Below are 18,127 nucleotides of genomic sequence, written 5' to 3'. Positions count from 1 at the left end.
TTCGGGCACTTTCACTTCTGGGACCTGGGGTTGGATCCCTGGTTAAGGAACTAAGATTCCCAAAAGCTACTCAGTGCAGCCTAAATAAATACATATATAAAGTGTAAATAAAATAAAATAAAATAGCTTTTTTAAAGAATTAAATTCTCATCTACCATAGTGAGAAAGCAGACAATCAGAACACTAGAAATCAAGAAGTACTCTTGCAAGCTTGTCACATATCAATGTAGGTATAAAACCGTAATAAGCCCCTAAAAGATTTATATCTTCTTGCATTTAAGGAATAAGAATCAGTTGTGTGGAAGGGTGGAGCAGGAGCTGTGTCTCTTCATAAGTATTGAAAAAACACTCCACTTTTCAAAATGAGTACATGCAACATGTGGTAAAATGAAAATGAAAACTAAAGACTCAGATCTGCCTGACATGTAGTGTATGGCATTTAAATTCAAAAATCACGCTTAGAATGTATTTTTATCACATGATTCTGAACTTAAGTATTATGCAGAAAGAGCGCCACACATGTTTTAGAATATTTTCCTAAATCTTATCCATGTTGAATTCACTTTAGTAATGGTGTATAGAAACGTCCTATTTATTGAGATACTGGGTTTGGCCTTGTTTGGCAGAGGCGACCCTCTATCACACGTGCTTCTGGGCCAAGTCGTCCTAAACGACATGATATCGTGTCTGACGATACGGGGGGCATCTGCTCGCTTAGGGAGCTGATGTCGTGGTCCCCATAGAAGAGGAAGGGGTTCAGAAAGGATGTTGACCAGAAGCGGGAGATGCTGAGAACTCTGAGAGAGCTCTCTGAGAGACATTAAGAAGGTAGGAAAACCGGACTGTGGGATAAATGAACTTCATGTGAAAGGTAATCAAGAGTAGTCGCAGGGTTCTGACCTGGGTTCTCAGAACCCAAATCTTGGGTTTTGCACCCTGAGACTCCACACCCCACACACACCCCCGAGGGCGTTTTACATTTTTCCCATTGTTCCCTCGTTGCCCTGTTGACTGTTTTTATCATCATTCGTAGCGCCATCTAGAGGCTTCGGTCTCCTGGAAGGTGAGCATTTCCACAATCGCCTCTAAGCGGCTAACCTAAGCGGCTAACTGGGGCTTCCCTGCTGGCTCAGAGGTTGAGTCAGCCCGCAATGCAGGAGACGCGGGTGCCATCCCTGGGAGGGGAAGAGCCCCTGGAGAAGGCAACCCACTCCAGTATTCTTGCTGGGAAATGCCATGAACAACAGTACCTGGGGGGGCTAAGTCCGTGGGGTCACAAAAGAGTCAGACACCACTGACTGACTAAACAACAGCAAGAAGCTAGTTATGGTTAATCATCTTAAGTAGAGCTTGAGGTTTGTTCTTTTCTAGTCAACAGTCTTCCGGATTTCTCTTTTGTATTAAGTTCTCGAGATGGGAAAACTTTATTGTTGTGTCTGCTAAGTCTTGCTCAAGGCAAATCATGTTCCTAAAGGCATGTGTCTCATGCCTTTATTTTTATTTATTCTTTTATTTTACCCTTTTGGCTGCACTGCGAGGCTTGAGGGACCTAGTTCCTCCACCAGGAACTGAACCCAGGCCCTGGGCAGTCAAATCACCAAGTCCTAACCCCTGGACCACCGGAGAATTTCCTAATTTGTTTCTTAATTTTTATACAACTTTTAAAAGTTACTTTCCCCAAAGTTACTATGGCCAAAATGTTGGCTATATTCCCTGTGTTTTACAATACATCCTTGAGCCTATCCTTTACATCCAGTAGTTTATATCTTCTCTTCCCCACCTCTTATTGACCTTCTCCCCTCCACTGGTAACCCCCAGTTTGTTCTCTGTGAGTCTGCTTCCTGTATGTTATTTTCACTTGTTTGTTGTATTTTTTAGATTATACATATAAATGATATCATATAATATATCTGTTTCTCTGTCTGACTTATTTCACTTAGCATAATGCCCTCCAAGTCCATCCATGTTGCTACAAATGGCAAAATTTAGTACTTTTTAAATGACTGGTAGTATTACAGTGTATATATATGAAACAACATTTTCTTTTCTTTTTTTTTTTTTTTTTTAATTAGTTGGAGGCTAATTACTTCACAACATTGCAGTGGGTTTTGTCATACATTGACATGAATCAGCCATGGAGTTACATGTATTCCCCATCCCGATCCCCCCTCCCACCTCCCTCTCCACCCGATTCCTCTGGGTCTTCCCAGTGCACCAGGCCCGAGCACTTGTCTCATGCATCCCACCTGGGCTGGTGATCTGTTTCACTATAGATAATATACATGCTGTTCTCTCGAAACATCCCACCCTCACCTTCTCCCACAGAGTTCAAAAGTCTGTTCTGTACTTCTGTGTCTCTTTTTCTGTTTTGCATATAGGGTTATTGTTACCATCTTTCTAAATTCCATATATATGTGTTAGTATGCTGTAATGTTCTTTATCTTTCTGGCTTACTTCACTCTGTATAATGGGCTCCAGTTTCATCCATCTCATTAGAACTGATTCAAATGAATTCTTTTTAACGGCTGAGTAATATTCCATGGTGTATATATACCACAGCTTCCTTATCCATTCATCTGCTGATGGGCATCTAGGTTGCTTCCATGTCCTAGCTATTATAAACAGTGCTGCGATGAACATTGGGGTGCACGTGTCTCTTTCAGATCTGGTTTCCTCAGTGTGTATGCCCAGAAGTGGGATTGCTGGGTCATATGGCAGTTCTATTTCCAGTTTTTTAAGAAATCTCCACACTGTTTTCCATAGCGGCTGTACTAGTTTGCATTCCCACCAACAGTGTAAGAGGGTTCCCTTTTCTCCACACCCTCTCCAGCATTTATTGCTTATAGACTTTTGGATAGCAGCCATCCTGACTGATGTGTAATGGTACCTCATTGTGGTTTTGATTTGCATTTCTCTGATAATGAGTGATGAAAACAACATTTTCTTTATCCATTCATCTGTTGATGAACACTTAGGTCTTAGAAACTATAAATAATGCTTCTATGAACATTGGGGTGCGTGCTCTTTTCAAATTAGTGTTTTTGTTTTTGAATATATACCCAGGAGTGGAATTTCTGGGTCATATGGTAGTTCTATTTTTAGTTTTTTGGGAAACCTCCATACTGTTTTCCACAGTGACTGCACCAATCTGCATTCCCACCAACAATGTGACAGTGTTCGCTTTTCTCCATATCTGGACCAACATTTGTTATTTGTAGAGGTTATAATAATAGCTGCTCTAACAGGTGTGAGGTGTCATGCCTTTATTTTTAAGCTCATCTCATTTTTCAGAATATCCTCACTCAGGAGCATTTTGACATTTGCCTTTGATGTCACCCCAGGACTGCTGTTCACTAACTTCTCAGCTATTTGTTGAATAAACCTACTTTGCAATTCCTCAATATTTTTTCAACCATTTTAACATTCTGAAAAAAATAATTAATGGAAACACAAAAAAACACATAGATAGGGAGGCACATTTTCCCATTTGCCTCAGGCTCTGATGTGGCTCAGAGTAGTACTGTGAGAGCTTATCTTTATTTACTCTTCTTTCATCTTTTTTTAATGCATTAGTACTAATAGTTTTTGAATATCACATTAAAATATTAGTCATGCTGATTACTGAGATTTGGGGCATAAAATTAAAAGATGCTTGCTCCTTGGAAGGAAAGCTATGATAAACCTAGACAGCATATTAAAAAGCAGAGACGTTACTTTACCAACAAAGGTCCATCTAGTCAAAGCTATGCTTTTTCCAGTAGTCGTGTGTGGATGTGAGAGCTGGACCATAAAGAAGACTGAGTGCTGATGCTTTTGAACTGTGGGGCTGGAGAAGACTCTTGAGAGTCCCTTGGACTGCAAGGAGATCAAACCAGTCAACCCTAATGAAAATCAACCCTGAATATTCATCGCAAGGATTGATGCTGAAACTGAAGCTCCAATACTTTGGCCACCTGATGTGACAAGCCCACTTATTAGAAAAGACCCTGATTCTGGGAAAGATTGAAGGCAGGAGGAGAAAGGGGTAACAGAGAATGAGATGGTTGGATGGCATCACTGTCTCAATGGACAAGAGTTTGAGTAAGCTCCGGGAGATGGTGAAGGACAGGGAAGCCTGACGTGCTGCACATGGGGTCACAAAAAGTCACACATGACTGAGTGACTGAACAACAATGGCTTTGATCATCCGTCCATTCCAGGTTCCCTTCCCCACTATCTCTGGGAATGAGAAGTGTGTGCCCAGCTGCTCGGTCAGTCTGACTCTTTGCAATCCTTTGGACTGTAGCCTGCCAGACTGCTTTGTCCTTGGGATTCTCTGGGCAAGAATACTGCAACAGGTTACCATTTCCGCCTCAAGGGGATCTTCCCCACCCAGGGATCGAACTGACAATCTCTGGAGTCTCCTGCATTGACAGGTGGATTCTTTACCACTGAGCCACTGGGGAAGCCGTGGAAATGAGACGGGATGATGGCGATTATAATCCTATGAGCATGAGCCTTTACTCAAAGGAGATAAGGGCGAGGGGAGAAGGTGAGGTGGGGAACTTTGTTGCAAGACAAAGAAATAAAGGAATAAAGGAAAGAACTTAAAAGCCAGGGACAGGGAGGACACTCTACTCGCTTCTCCAGGTCAAACCCACGGAGGTATCTGGATCCCCAGGAATGGAGGAAAGGAAGCAGGCAGACGCGAGGTCTCCAAGAAGTTGAGAAATTGGAAGCAAGGAAACACTTCAAGGGGAATATGTATTTTCAGTCTGGGTTTAGCAGATAGAAAAGGTTGGGATCAACTCTTGGAAAGAACTCTGAAATGGAGAGCTATTGTGTCTATGGGCAAATGTTTCTTCACTCTTTTTATTTGCTGACTTCTCAGTTGTCTGCAAACATTCTGCAAATTCTGAACTGGCATTCCCAGCCCACCGCACAAAAGCACAGGTGTCCTACATTTACATAGCACTTACTACATCACAAGCTTCTTTCAAACACTCCACTTTGTGAGGTAAGCAGGAATGGTTTTCTTTATTCATGAGATTGTCTCACTTGGCAGACCCAGAATGCAAAACTAAGACTTCAGATGGAGTTACAGGGTTGTGTTTACGGCTCTCAGCTGCCACGTACGTTCCCCAGAAAACCCGCAGTCCCCACAGCTTAGTTTCTTGGGTCAGTTTCTTAGGGGTCAGTTTTCATCTTCTTTTCTTTTCCCTTTCTTGTCTCCCTTGGAAACAAATGTAGGTGTGAGCCCCAGGCCTCCAACCTCCTACCTTTGCTCTGTCATGGTCTCCCACTGTCCAGGAAGGGGGCCTGAAAGGCAATGAAGAGCTGCTGCAAAGATGCAAAGGTAAGAGGAAATTCCCAGAAGTGAAACGTGTTCTAGGGGCTGAGTGTTTCCTAGGGGTAGGAGAGGGAGGCACCCTTGGTCTTGTTTGGCCCACAAAACCCAAAGATGCCATTTCTCAGCAAATGTCTTTGGCTACCCCCAGTGGGTACTGAGGAGCTTCCCAGGTGTCTCAGTGGTAGAGACTCCGCTGGCCAATGCAGGAGATGTAGGAGACTCGAGTTCCATCCCTGGATCAGGAAGCACCCCCAGAGGAAGAAATGGCAACCCACTCCAGTATTCTTGCTGGAAGAATCCCTTAGACAGAGCAGTCTGGTGGGCTACAGTCTTTGGGGTCCCAAAGAGTCAGACATGACTGAGCTACTGAGTGAGCCTGTACACGTGTTATGCATGTTGAACCAAACCAGGCCCAATAGCATTTAGAAGTTTCCTATGATTTATCTGAACAGTGTTGATGTGCCTTTAAAGGCATTTATAATTAGCTGGGGGGATTTGGTGAAATGGAGAAAGATTGGGATTTAGCTAATTATCTGCTCAGATTCTTCCCCTGTAAAATAGGAGATTTAATTAGCTAAATGGTTCTAGCTCAGATGTTGAAAATGTTTCATTTAGGACACTGAAATGAGTTCATAATAGTTCATGTGCTAGAAGATCCATATAATTAACCTTTCTATTTTTTCATTCCTTTAATTTTTACTATTATAAACAAAGCTCTATTATGCATATCCTTAAATATTTGACCGTGTATGGCAAATATTTTCATTTTTAATTCAATATAAGAGGTAAAATATAGCTTTTCACTAATTTAAGTTGTATTGCTTTTTAAAAAATTATTTTATTGAAGTATAATTGACTTACAATGTTGGTTTAATTTTCCTTGTACAGGAAAGGGATTCAGTTATATGTGTATATATATATATACTTTTTGCATATTCTTTCCTATTATGGTTTATCATAGGATATTGAATGTAGTTCCCTGTGCTATACAGTAAGACTTTGTTGTTTATTCATTCTATATAGTTTGTATATAGCATAGTTTGTATCTGCTAATCCCAAAAATCTCCATCCATTGCCTACCACCCCCCTTCCCCTTAGCAACCACAAATTTGTTCTCTATGTGAGTCTGTTTCTTTCATAGACAAGCTTTTCTGTTTTGGCCATGACACAACACATAGCTTGTGAGATCTTAGTTCTCTGATGAGATGAGGGATCAAATGCAGGCCCAGGGCAGTGAAATCACCAAGTCTTAACCACTGAACCACCAGGGAATTCCCATTTGTATCATATTTTAGATTTCACATGGATGATATCATTATTGTGTTTGTCTTTCTGATTTACTTCACTTAGGATGATAATCTCTACATCCATCCATGTTGCTGCAAATAGCATTACTTCATTCTTTTTTATGACTAAGTAGTATTCCATTATATATATATATATATGTACCACATCTTTTTTTTTTTTTAATATTTATTTATTTGGCTATACCAGGTCTTAGTTGCAGCATGAGAACTCTTAGTTGTGGCATGTGGGATCCAGTTCCCTGACTAGGGATCAAACCTGGGTCCAAGCATTAGGTGCACGGAGTCTTAGCCACTGGATCACCAGGGAAGTCCCCACATCTTCTTTATCTATTCCTCTATGGACGGACATTTGTTTCCATGTCGTAGCCATTGTAAGTAGTGCTGCTATGAACAGAGAGGTGCAAGTTTTCTCTGGATATATGCCCAGGAGTGGTACCGAAGGATACCATGGCAATTCTAATTTTAGTTTTGCTTTTTTTTTTTAAATTTAGAATGACTTTTTAAATATGTTGAACATTTTTGAGAGGTATCATTCATCGCTATCTGAATTTATTAATTTCCCTGCCACTGTATATGCTCTCACTTTTTCCCCCAACATGTCATTTGCATTTTGAGTTTTGTCCATGGTCACTATCCTGTATTAATGGCAGAGCAGTCTCTTTTCTGTGTTTATTTTTATGCTTAGAACCATCATCTTAGCCTGAGTGGCACTCATATGCTGCCTGGTAATTAAGAAAACTAGGCTCTAAGAGAAGAAATGTTGCCCAGGCTCTACATCTAGAGTGTGGGGCCAGAACTGAATCTCAGTCTTACCTCAGGCTCTTCCCTTATTCCTCAGGTTTTCTCTGATCAGCTGCCTGCCAGACAGGCACGCAAGAGCCTGAGGAAAGGAAGGGAGGTAGGGAGTTCTCATCTGAGAACAGGAGCATGGAACCCTGGTTATATATCCTAAATCATTTCCTTCCAAATACTGATTCCCTAAAGATCTTGCTGAAGCTCCAATACTTTGGCCACCTTATGTGAAGAGCTGACTGATTAGAAAAGACCCTGATGCTAGGAAAGACTGAAAGCAAAAAGAGAAGGAGGCAGTGGAGGATGAGATGGTTAGATAGCATCACTGACTCAATGGACATGAATTTGAGCAAACTCCAGGAGACAGTGGAGGGTAGAGGAGTCTGGCGTGCTATAGTTCATGGGGTCTCAAAGAGTCAGACACGGCTTAGTGACTGAACAACAAAGGCCTTGTTCATGTTTTTCATTTGTTTTTGTTTTTTTTTTTAGTTGCTTTTTGTTTTGCTTTTGGTTTTGTTTTGGCCATACTGTGTGACTTGCTGGATTTTAGAACCCTAACTAGAAACTGAACCCAGGCCTGGGAAGTTAAAGCACTGAATCTTAAAAAAATGGACCTCCAGGGAATTCCCAAGAACTTGCCCTTGTTGAGGACCAATTTCCTGCAAAGAATGTAGGAAAACTAGAGACAAAAAGCAAGAGACAGCATCTTTTATTTCTTTTGCACCTACAAGAAACTTGGAAATGCTGAAATCTAATTTCAGAGAAAGACCATCACTTACCAATCATCTTAGCATAGGCAGATTCCATGGCCAGCTTTGCCACGGCATATATGAGTAAATAGTTCTTGAGTCAGTGTCTTCTCTACTACAACTTGATAAATATACGGGCCAACTAATGCTTTATTAACCCATTCCAATGTGGATTTCATACATTGTAAAGCACTATAGGGGCAGAAAGACAGGGGTCCAGAGAGAAGCCTTATATTTTAGGTCAGTGTTCAGCCAAGACTTCTGCTCCATTTGAACAGAGGACAGCCATTCAGTCTCCTACCATGCAGCTATGCTTCTGTCCCACTGGGGCCCAGACCTGGGAAATTCAGCATATCCCCTGATGAAGACACACAGGAGCAGTTTCCTGATGCCCTCAGTGGGCACAGGGCAGCCTGTGACTGCCCTCCACCAAGGTCTGGTGGTACTCTCATCCTCTCTTCACCTGGTACTGCCATTTGGGAAGGAAAATGGGGGTGAAGGATGGGGTTGGAGGCTAGAAAGATGTCTACTGATGAAACCTGAGTAGTCGGGCGTCAAAACCCAAGGTGCTGACAATGTAGATCCAACTTAAGGTTTTTCAGGCTATGAGGCCTTCCTGCGCCATATTGACAAAGGGGATCGAGTCTTTGAATTTGGGCTCATTAAGAAGCCACTGCACTGTTACAAGTTATCCTGACAGTTTGTGTGCTGGTACTGTAACTTCATAGACTGGCAAGGTAGCAAGGAAGGTGAAATATGTAATTGGACATTTCTGTGGTCAAGCAGCCTGTGCTCAACCCCTCGTTTTCCTTAAAGTCAGTCTGTGCGGAGCAATTTAAGGCTGCTGGAGTTCATCTCTGATGTACACCAGATTCTTATTTATAAACTGGGTAAAGCTAACTTTTGCTACTCTGTAACCTTGAAGGTAGTCTGCCACATGAACAAGAAGCATCTTTATACAATTTCTCCAACCTTGAGGGCTCAGTCCCCCTGGCTAAGCAGATTTCTTCCACACAACTGTGCTTCCCACCCTCTCCCTCTTGGCATGGATGGGTAGGTACCAGAGGGACCCATGCTACATTGTGTAAACTGAAGAGAAGAGATGCATTTGCATTCACCTTCCAATATCTCTCTCTACTCAAACCCATTCATTCTACACTACAGTTTGCATTTGGCCATACAGAGTGAGTTGGGAGAGGGGGACTTGCTTTCAGGAAATTGTTTGCCTAGAAGCAGAGATGTGTTCAAAGTCCAGAGGGAAAACACACTTGGCTGGACAAGGGAAGTGGGCAGTGTGCACGCAGAGAATTGGGGGGATCCATTCCAGGCCACAGAAATAGCCACAGTGAGTCCCATTCTGTGAGTATTGAGTTTATTTCTACAAATCAGCCCTCACCCTACCCCTCAATCCCTTCTAAGGTTTACAGAACGTTTAAGTGCTTCATATTGATCAACCACAAAAAGGCAGGACAGATGGACTTCTAAAGATCCCTTTTCCTCCCATCTAAGGAAACCCCTTAGGTCCTCTGCCTGCCCATATCCCCTGCACTTTATGTCCTTCCATCCTGACAACTTCATTTCTTTAGAAATTACGTCTAGGAGATCTCTCCAGTGCAAATACACAAATCTTCAAATCCTTTTTCAATTTTGCATACTATTAAAACGTACAGATGAGCCCTAGCTGATTTCATCTGTGACCTGACTCATACTTGCTTAGGTTACGTCCACTGTTTTGTTGTAGCAGGAGTTTAAGTGCTGCTCCCCAGCTGCAGTGGCTGAGGGTTGGGGTGACCAGGGCCTCCCACCAAGGTCCGTTCTCAGAGGTAGGGATGGAACCGGCTACTGACGTTGGCAGGTGCCTTCATCGGAGAGGACTGAGGAGCAGGATGGGAACACGGCTCCTGGGGCAGAGGCGGCTGAGCGGATGAAGAGGCTGGAGTCAGCGGAAGTGACCAACAGGACCACGGGGGCACAGCGGCCTCCAGCCTCTGGGATGGTGGCCGCTCGAATTCCATCTCTGGCTTCGGAGCCGGCGAAGGCTGCCAGCTCCACCGTGGCTGCTGCTCACCAGAGGGAGGACACTGCCCGTATCCCTGCGGGGCCTCATTCCCTTGAGCCAGGAGCTGTTCAGGGCCCGCCACATAAGTCTCTGCACGGCCAGCTTCCGGTTGTGGAGAGGTCTGTGGGGAAGCCGTGAGAACTGTGGGGTTGAAGCCTGAGGAGAAATAGTGGAGGTTGAAGCTCGAGGAGAAAGAACAGCGCAGGTCTTCAGAAGGCTCATCAGCTGCAGTCGGCAGGTTATGCGAGGCCATATTCATGCCCAGGTTACCAACATACCCCCCAAAACCAGCTTGACCAGAAGCATTCTCTGGCTCTGAGGAAAATAAACTGGCATCCCTCTGGGCCGCCAGAAGACACTGCTGGCAGGGGCAGCTGGGGGCACAGAGACCTCCGTGACTGGGTCTTGGAGCTGCGGCGCCAACTCTTCCGTGAATGGGTTCTGGAACCGGGGGGCATGCCTTTTCCTTCTTTGTTTTCTTGCGAGGATCTCGCGCTCTTCTGTTCTGAAACCACACCTAGAGGGGCAGGGAGATGGGGAAAGGAAAAGACACTGAGTCAAAGGGATGGGGAGACAAAAGACATTTTCCAGTTAAGCCCAGTCCCGTAATTATCACCACCAAGGAGCATGTGACTTAAGGTAGAATTCAGAATAAAAGTAAAATTCGTGGTAAGCTGATTCAAACCATTCAAGGTGTGGCCCGACCTTAACCTTCCGGGCAAAGCTCCCCAAAGCATCATGTGCGCATGCGTCCCACAACCCAGGACGCTGTGTGGAGGCGCCATAGTGACACACCCTTTCTCTCCCATTCTGTTTTCCAATCTTTGTCTGCACTTTCACTCCTGGCTCTTCTCTTCTCTGCCAACTGCAATTCACCCCTTATCCAGATTATCTTTGAAAGAAGCCTCCTCCCATGGCAGGGGTAGGCAGAGGGAGGCCGGGGGATGGGACTAGGTCATAAGATTAACAAGTTCTGGAGATCTAATTACAGCATGGTGATTACAGGTAATAAAACTGTAAATAATATTTTAAAGTTGCCAAGAAAGTAGATCTTTAATGCTCTTGACATAAAAAAAGAAATGTTAACTATGTGATAGAATGGAGGTGTTAGGTAAGCTACAGTGGTAATCATTTTGCAGTTTATAAGACAGAACCCCTCCGAGTAAAACCCCTTTTCACCCCAAGCCCCAGTTCAGTGTCAGTTCCTCTGTGGGTCCTTTCAGGACCTCACCTTGGACAGGTGAGGCCTGGGAGCAAGACACTTGTTAGTCCCGCCTCCTCTCCTTTGCCCAACACAAGCAGTCCTCTTCTCTTCCCATTCCCAGGCAGGCCTCCTCTCTGCCTCCTCTAGATTTGAGATGTGGTTCTACTTCCCCCAGGGCTACTCCTTCTCCTGGAGGCTCCTCTTCACCCCTCACCCTGGTCCAGCTCTGCCAGGCCCCCCCTTTGCCTTCCAGGAACACAACAATGGCCTCTTTATAGGCCCAGCCACTGGGCAAGCCCTGAAGATGGAACAGAGCAATAAAGGGACTTCACAGGCAATTCCCACCCATTTCCCTTTCCCTTAGGAAAAACAATTCCCCCAGGGAAACTGCAGGACAAAGGCCCAAACTTACTGCAAAGGGGTGAGGGAGGAGGGACATTCCCAAATTCCAATCCTGCACTCTCCTGTACACACCCTGGCCCCGAGGCAAGCCCAGCTCCAGGCAGGCACCTTTGCAAATGCTAAGCTGATCTCCAACCAGCAAACTTTCCCAGTCTCTCTGACCCCTAACTGGGTTTCCCAGGTGGCTCAGATGGTAAAGAATCTGCTTGCAATGCAAGAGACCTGGGCTCAATCCCTGGGTCAGGAAAGATCCCCTGGAGAAGCAAATGGCAATCCACTCCAGTATTGTCATCCCTTTGGAAAATCCTATGGACAGAAGAGTCTGGCAGGCACTGGGTGGCAAAGAGCTGGACACGACTAATCGACTTTCACTCTCTGGCCCTAATAGGGTGTCTACCAGGTGCCCCCAGAGGGATGTCCCATAGCTGAGCTTTTAAACTTCAAAGTTTCCCATCTGGCTCCAGCTGCTACCTGAAGTATAAACAGAACCCCAGAACTTTTTACTGAACTTCTGAACCCAGTGCTTCTGCCCATAAGTGGTCACGAAGTTGTACCTGCCTGCCTGCTAAGTCGCTTCAGTCATGTACAACTCTGTGTGACCCTATGGACCATAGCCCACCAGGCTCCTCTGTCCATAGGATTCTCCAGGCAAGAATATTGAAGTGGGTTGCCATTCTCTTTTCCATGGGATCTTCCCAACCCAGGGATCGAACCCAAGTCTCAGTCTCCTGTAAAGGTGTTTGGGCTTCCCAGATAGCACTAGTGATAAAGAATCTGCCTGCCAGTGCAGATAGGACTGAAAACCGCTGGTCAAGACACAGAGATTTCAATCCTAGCTACACATCAGAATCACCTGGGAGGCTTTCTAAACGGCCTGTGTGTATTCCAGCTCCGCTCTCAGAGACCTGAATTTCATTAAGAGCAGCAGCAGCAGTTTTCAAACTTGACCTCACACTTCAATCACCTAGAGGGCAGAGGAGGGGGTGTTATTTAAATTTAAATTCCCAGGCTGGACCCAGACTCATCCCAGTAGACTTCCTGGAGGAGGAATCAGACAGACTACAGTGTGCCCCCAAAGCTGTAATCCAGAGATCCAAAAGATCCAAGATCCCTGAGACCTCCAGCCCCCTTTGGGGGGTCCTTGTGAAATCCATCTTCTTTACAACACCCAGATGTGATCTGCCTCTGCTCTTTTGCTTACTTCCTATATTCTCTCTGATTCCCAGAGGCCCAGAGACCTGGTACATCAAAGGGAATGCAAAGAACGGAGAAACCAGCTTCTGGGTCTTGTTCTGCCATTCCTCTAAGACAGTTTTCAGGCTTTGAGACTATGGTTGCTTTTCTTAAAAAATACTTCAAAGTTAACAAAGTAATGTAACGAGTTTATTGTTGTTCAGTCGCGAAGACTCTTGGCGACCTCATGGACTGCAGCACAGGTTTATTATGTCTATTTATTATTTTTAGGTTATTATTAGGTTTATTATTTTTACTGAATTAGTGAATATTTTGAAATTTCTCCATTTCAATTTCTTCCCCCCCCCCTTTTTTTTCAAATTCTCAGTTTTCAATTTCTAACATGGTAAATATTTGACAGATAGAACCCACAGAAGCCAGTTTAGACTCTACCCCATGCCAGAGTAGTAACCTAAATTACTAACCTCTAACCTTTATTTTCCTATAAATGGGGATAATGTCTACCTCACAGCAATATTAAGAGGATTAACTCAAAGCAGGGCTTTTAAACCAGTATTAAAAACAGGCAGTTAAAACGTGGGCTGGTTCCTCACCCAGCCCCACCCTCCTGTCAAGGATTTACATTTTTACCTGGATTCTTGGCTCAGGAATCTTGATTTGCTCGGCCAGAGCCATTCTGACATTAATATCGGGGTAAGCGTCACTTTTGAAAGCCTCGAAAAGAACCTTGTACTGGTTTTTGTCGTACTTGGTTCTCCTGCGCCTCTGGCCTTCTTCACACTCTGGAGCAGGTCCAGAAAGAGACTCTAAAACAGATCCAGAATGAAAAACAGACTTTAGCCTCAGGCCTCACATTTAGTTTCACTTGTAACCCCTCCATCTCTGTGTGAGAACTGAGACTTGCTCAATCTGCAACCTTCCAAAGAAAAGGAATTTTGTTTCTGGGCAGTAAGCTTAGGCCCCCTTGCAAAGCTCTCGCAAGCCCATTCCTGGGATTCGGCTTCTGGCCTGGCACCCTCTGAGGAATCCCATGAAATATGGACTCTCCCTCAGCTCCCAACTCTCCCTCAACTCCCAACTCAGGGATTCCACCTGCACAACTTACCCATACCAAAAACGTCAGTGCACCCCAAACAATTCTTGGGGCATCTGCCATATAAATTATAATGACAACGCAATGCACAGGTCCAGACACTGGCCTGGGAATGCCCAGATGTGTCTGTCAAGACCCCCACTAATATGTACCCACCAGCTATGAGAGGACTCAAAATACGCAGCTATTAGGAGATGTCAAAAATTAAAACGAGGAAATCTCATCTGAGAAAAACCAAACATCGTGGAATTCTACACATTTCTGCTTGTAACCAGGGCAAGCTCCCCAGTCCTCAATTTTAGCTTTGGGCTCCCAAGTCCATTAGAACTGGGCTCACCACTGACTCAGTTCTAAACCGAATTCACTCCCTGAGGAAAAATGGGCAAACTGTCAGGCCCTGGAGAAGCTAGGCTCCCTTTCCCCTTTAAGCCCTCCTCAAAGCAATCTAGAACCACTGCATCCTGCAAAGCGAACTCTCCACACTTCTGAATTTAAGGAAAAAAAAAACACCGTACCATGATGGGTGCCTACTACCATCTTGAGCTCCTTCTCTAGGGAGGCTTTTTCAGGGCCTGGTCTAGTTAGCCTTCCCCCCTTTCCAAGTCTCAGCACTAAATGGCACAGTGAACAGAAAACTTCAAATCACTCCAGGTGAGCCCTGCCGATACCCCAACGGCCCAGACTCTCCCGCATTAGTCCACAAGAGCCCTCCTCCCAAAGACTCACCCTCCGAAGACATGATGAGGATGGGCCTCCAGACAAGCAAGGAACTTCGGCGAGAACTGCCTCCCTGTCTCCTGGAGTCCTGTAGAGGCACTGGAGGGACCCACCCAGTCAAGCCCCTTTTAAACCCCTTCCAAGGCCCCCGCTTAATGCAATCTTCTCTGAAAGTAGTTCTGGGAGTGGCCAGGCGCACTCGGCCGAGCACTAGTTTCCAGTGCGCCCGACTCCCCGGGCTTTGCGCAGCTACTGAGACATTGAGCACTGGGTCAGGATTTAGGAAACCTGACTGGAGATTGCCCCGACCCCGTCGCAGAATAACGTAGACCAGACCGCACAGCGTCATCAAGGTGATTGGTTTTGAGGGGTACGACGGCAGATGAATTAGTTGAGGAATGAAAGGCAACTCTTCTACACCCACAATACGCCCAGGTTCAGGGCAGCAAGCGTCGCCCAAAAGCAAACGTCCCCCAGTAGCAAACACAGGGCCAGATTGAATCACACTTTCCTACCCCGTTACTACAGAACTTGCTACTGAAATTTCCTCATCCATTTTCTCTGATCAACATTTCAATCACGAAAAAAAAATTTTTTTTAATCATGAAATGAACTATGTTATTATAAAAGCTGCTGCTGTGCCTACCTAGTACATAGGTGATGAGTCAAGATTTAGACATTTATGCTGTGTATCAGGGCCCACTTTTCTTGAATTCCAGTGGACTGAGCAAATCTCAAGGGAATTTTAGTAGAATATAATTCCACGAAAATAGAAAGGAAATAAGTTGCAAACTGCCCCCAAGGTGCAGGTACCAGGAGAGAAAGGGGTGGGAAGCTGCATGACCTTTGGCTTATCTCATTGCAGTGATTAACAAGCAGGGTGGGGCACTAGATATGATCACATTTTGTTGTTGCTATTGTTCAATCACTCAATTGCATCCTACTCTTTGCAACCTGTTGGACTGCAGCACACCAGGCTTCCCTGTCCTTCACTATCTCCAGGATTTTGCTCAAACTCTTCTTGTCAATTGAGTCCGTGATGCTATTTATAACCACCTCAACCTCTGCTGCCCCCTCTTCTCCTGCCCTCAGTCTTTCTCAGCATTAGGGTCTTTTCCACCTCTTCACATCAGGTGGCCAAAGTATTGTAGCTTCAGTCTCAGCATCAGTCCTTGCAATGAATATTCAGGGTTGATTTCCTTCAGGATTGACTGGTTTGATCTCCTTGCAGTCCAAGGGACTCTCAAGAGTGTTCTCCAGCAGTTAGAAAGCATCAACTCTTTGGCACTCAGCTTTCGTTATGGTCCAAGCCTCACATCCATGTGGGTGGATGTGTACTCAGTCATGTCCAACTCTTTGTGATGCTATGGACTGTAGCCTGCCAGGTTCCTCTGTCCATGGAATTTCCCAGGCAAGAATACTGGAGTGGGTTGCCATTTTCTACTCCAGGGGATCTTCCTGACCCAGAGATCGAAACTGTGTCTCTTGCATGTCCTGCCTTTACAGGCAGATTCTTTACCACTGTGCCACCTGGGAAGCCCCAGTTCACATCCATACATGACTACTGGAAAAACCATAGTTTTGACTAGACGGACCTTTGTCGACAGAGTGATGTCTCTGCCTTTCAACGTACTGTCTAGGTTTGTCGTAGTTTTCCTTCCAAGGAGCAAGCATCTTTTAATTTCATGGCTACAGTCACCATCTGCAGTTATTTGGGAGCCCAAGAAAAGAAACTCTGTCACTGTTTCCACTTTTTCCCCTTCTATTTGCCATGAAGTGATGCAACCAGATGCCATGGTCTTAGTTTTTTGAATGCTGAGTTTTTAGCCAACTTTTTCATTATCCTCTTTGACCTTTATCAAGAAGTTCTTAGGTTCCTCTTCACTTTCTGCATTAGAATGGTATCATCTTCATATTTGAAGTTGTTCATATTTCTCCTAGCAGTCTTGATTCCAGCTTGTAATTGACCCAGCCCAGCATTTCCCATGATGAGCTTCCCTGGGGACTCAGTGTTAAAAATCCTCCTACCTATGCAGGAGATGTGGTTCGATCCATAGGCTGGGAAGATCCTCTGGAGATGGGGATGGCTACCCACTCCAGTATTATTGCTCGTGGAATTCCAAGGACAGAGGAGCCTGGTGGGCTATAGTCCATGGTGTTGCAAAGAGTCAACATGACTGAGCAACTTTTCACTCTGCAAATATGATAAATAAGCAGGGTGACAATATATAGCTTTCAAGTATTCCTTTCCCAGTTTTGAACCAGTCCATTGTTCCATGTTGAGTTCTGACTGTTATTTCTTGACCTGCATAAGGTTTCTCAGGAGGCAAGTAAGGTTTCTCAGGAGGCTGGTAAATTCCCATCTTTTTAAGAATTTTCCACAGTTTGTTGTGATCCAAACCAGAGGCTTTTGATCACATTTTGACCACTATCCAATGTTTTCTTTCAAGCTCCATAGTTTTGATTTGACTTGTTTTGTTTTTCTCCTGGCTGGATTAATTTGCAACTCGTTCAATTAATTTGGGATTGCCTCAGAAAAAAAGAAATTATTTCCACCAAAGTCTGTCCTGAGCTGAAAGATTTAAATAGCAAGAGCAAACTTGGAAAGATCCAAGTGTTGAAAAGTAGAGTGGAAAGTATTGTTGAAAATTGTCAAAAAGACAACCTCAAAATGCCATATGAAGCTTTGCTGATGGTCTCCCATGGAGAATTCCATCTCAGAAACCTGCTTTCTGCTCTGCATTCCAGGACGCTCAGAAATACATGGGCACTGGGCTCCTATTCTGCTCTGAGGATGGTTCTGCTGGCCTGTCTCGCTCCTGCAGAGAGGGGTAGCAGACTGAAAACTCAGAATGCTTCCAATCCTGAAAGGCTCTCCATCTGCACCAGTTCTTGTTAGAAATGATCTTCGCAGCTGTGTGTCCATGAAGGATGTAATCTGTTTGAAAAAGTTTAGCATCAGAGGGTCCACCTCGGGCAGAAGGAACCACCTTATGGGTGCGATAGTTCCCACTCCTTCACCAGGGAACAGCTACATCAGCTCCAAGCAGTTGTACTTCCCCACCCCCACACAGCCCCATAAGACCCCACAAGACTCCCCCTCAGCCCCACAAGATCCCACAACCACCCCAAAAAGACCCCAAATGACCGCACAACAACCCAACAACACTCCACACCATGCTATCCCACATAATGCCCAACATCCACCACCACCTCTTTAACACTTGACCCTCTCACTTCATTTCTTGTCCCTAAGTTTGAGAAGACTATTGCACTTGCAG

General features: G+C 44.7%; 1 protein-coding gene across 1 annotated transcript; it reads right to left on the bottom strand.

Annotated features, from left to right (window-relative positions):
- Positions 1-9,638: 9,638 nt before the first annotated feature.
- LOC122673067 (double homeobox protein 4C-like) lies at positions 9,639-14,977 on the bottom strand. Its single transcript, XM_043870654.1, has 3 exons — positions 14,856-14,977; positions 13,667-13,842; positions 9,639-10,753 (listed from the first exon to the last, which is right to left on the bottom strand). Exons 1-3 carry the CDS (start codon positions 14,866-14,868, stop codon positions 9,995-9,997), a joined length of 948 nt encoding a protein of 315 aa, XP_043726589.1. The 5' UTR covers positions 14,869-14,977; the 3' UTR covers positions 9,639-9,994.
- Positions 14,978-18,127: the final 3,150 nt, after the last annotated feature.

The sequence above is a fragment of the Cervus elaphus genome, chromosome 16 (assembly GCF_910594005.1).
Source record: "Cervus elaphus chromosome 16, mCerEla1.1, whole genome shotgun sequence".
Classification (NCBI taxonomy): domain Eukaryota; kingdom Metazoa; phylum Chordata; class Mammalia; order Artiodactyla; family Cervidae; genus Cervus; species Cervus elaphus.
This window is presented reverse-complemented; position numbering and strand designations above follow the sequence as displayed.

Coding starts and splice junctions, on each gene's coding strand:
- LOC122673067 (XM_043870654.1), bottom strand. Junction 10,754..13,666: donor TTCCTGAGCCAAGAATCCAG/GTAAAAATGTAA, acceptor CTGCCCCTCTAG/GTGTGGTTTCAGAACAGAAG.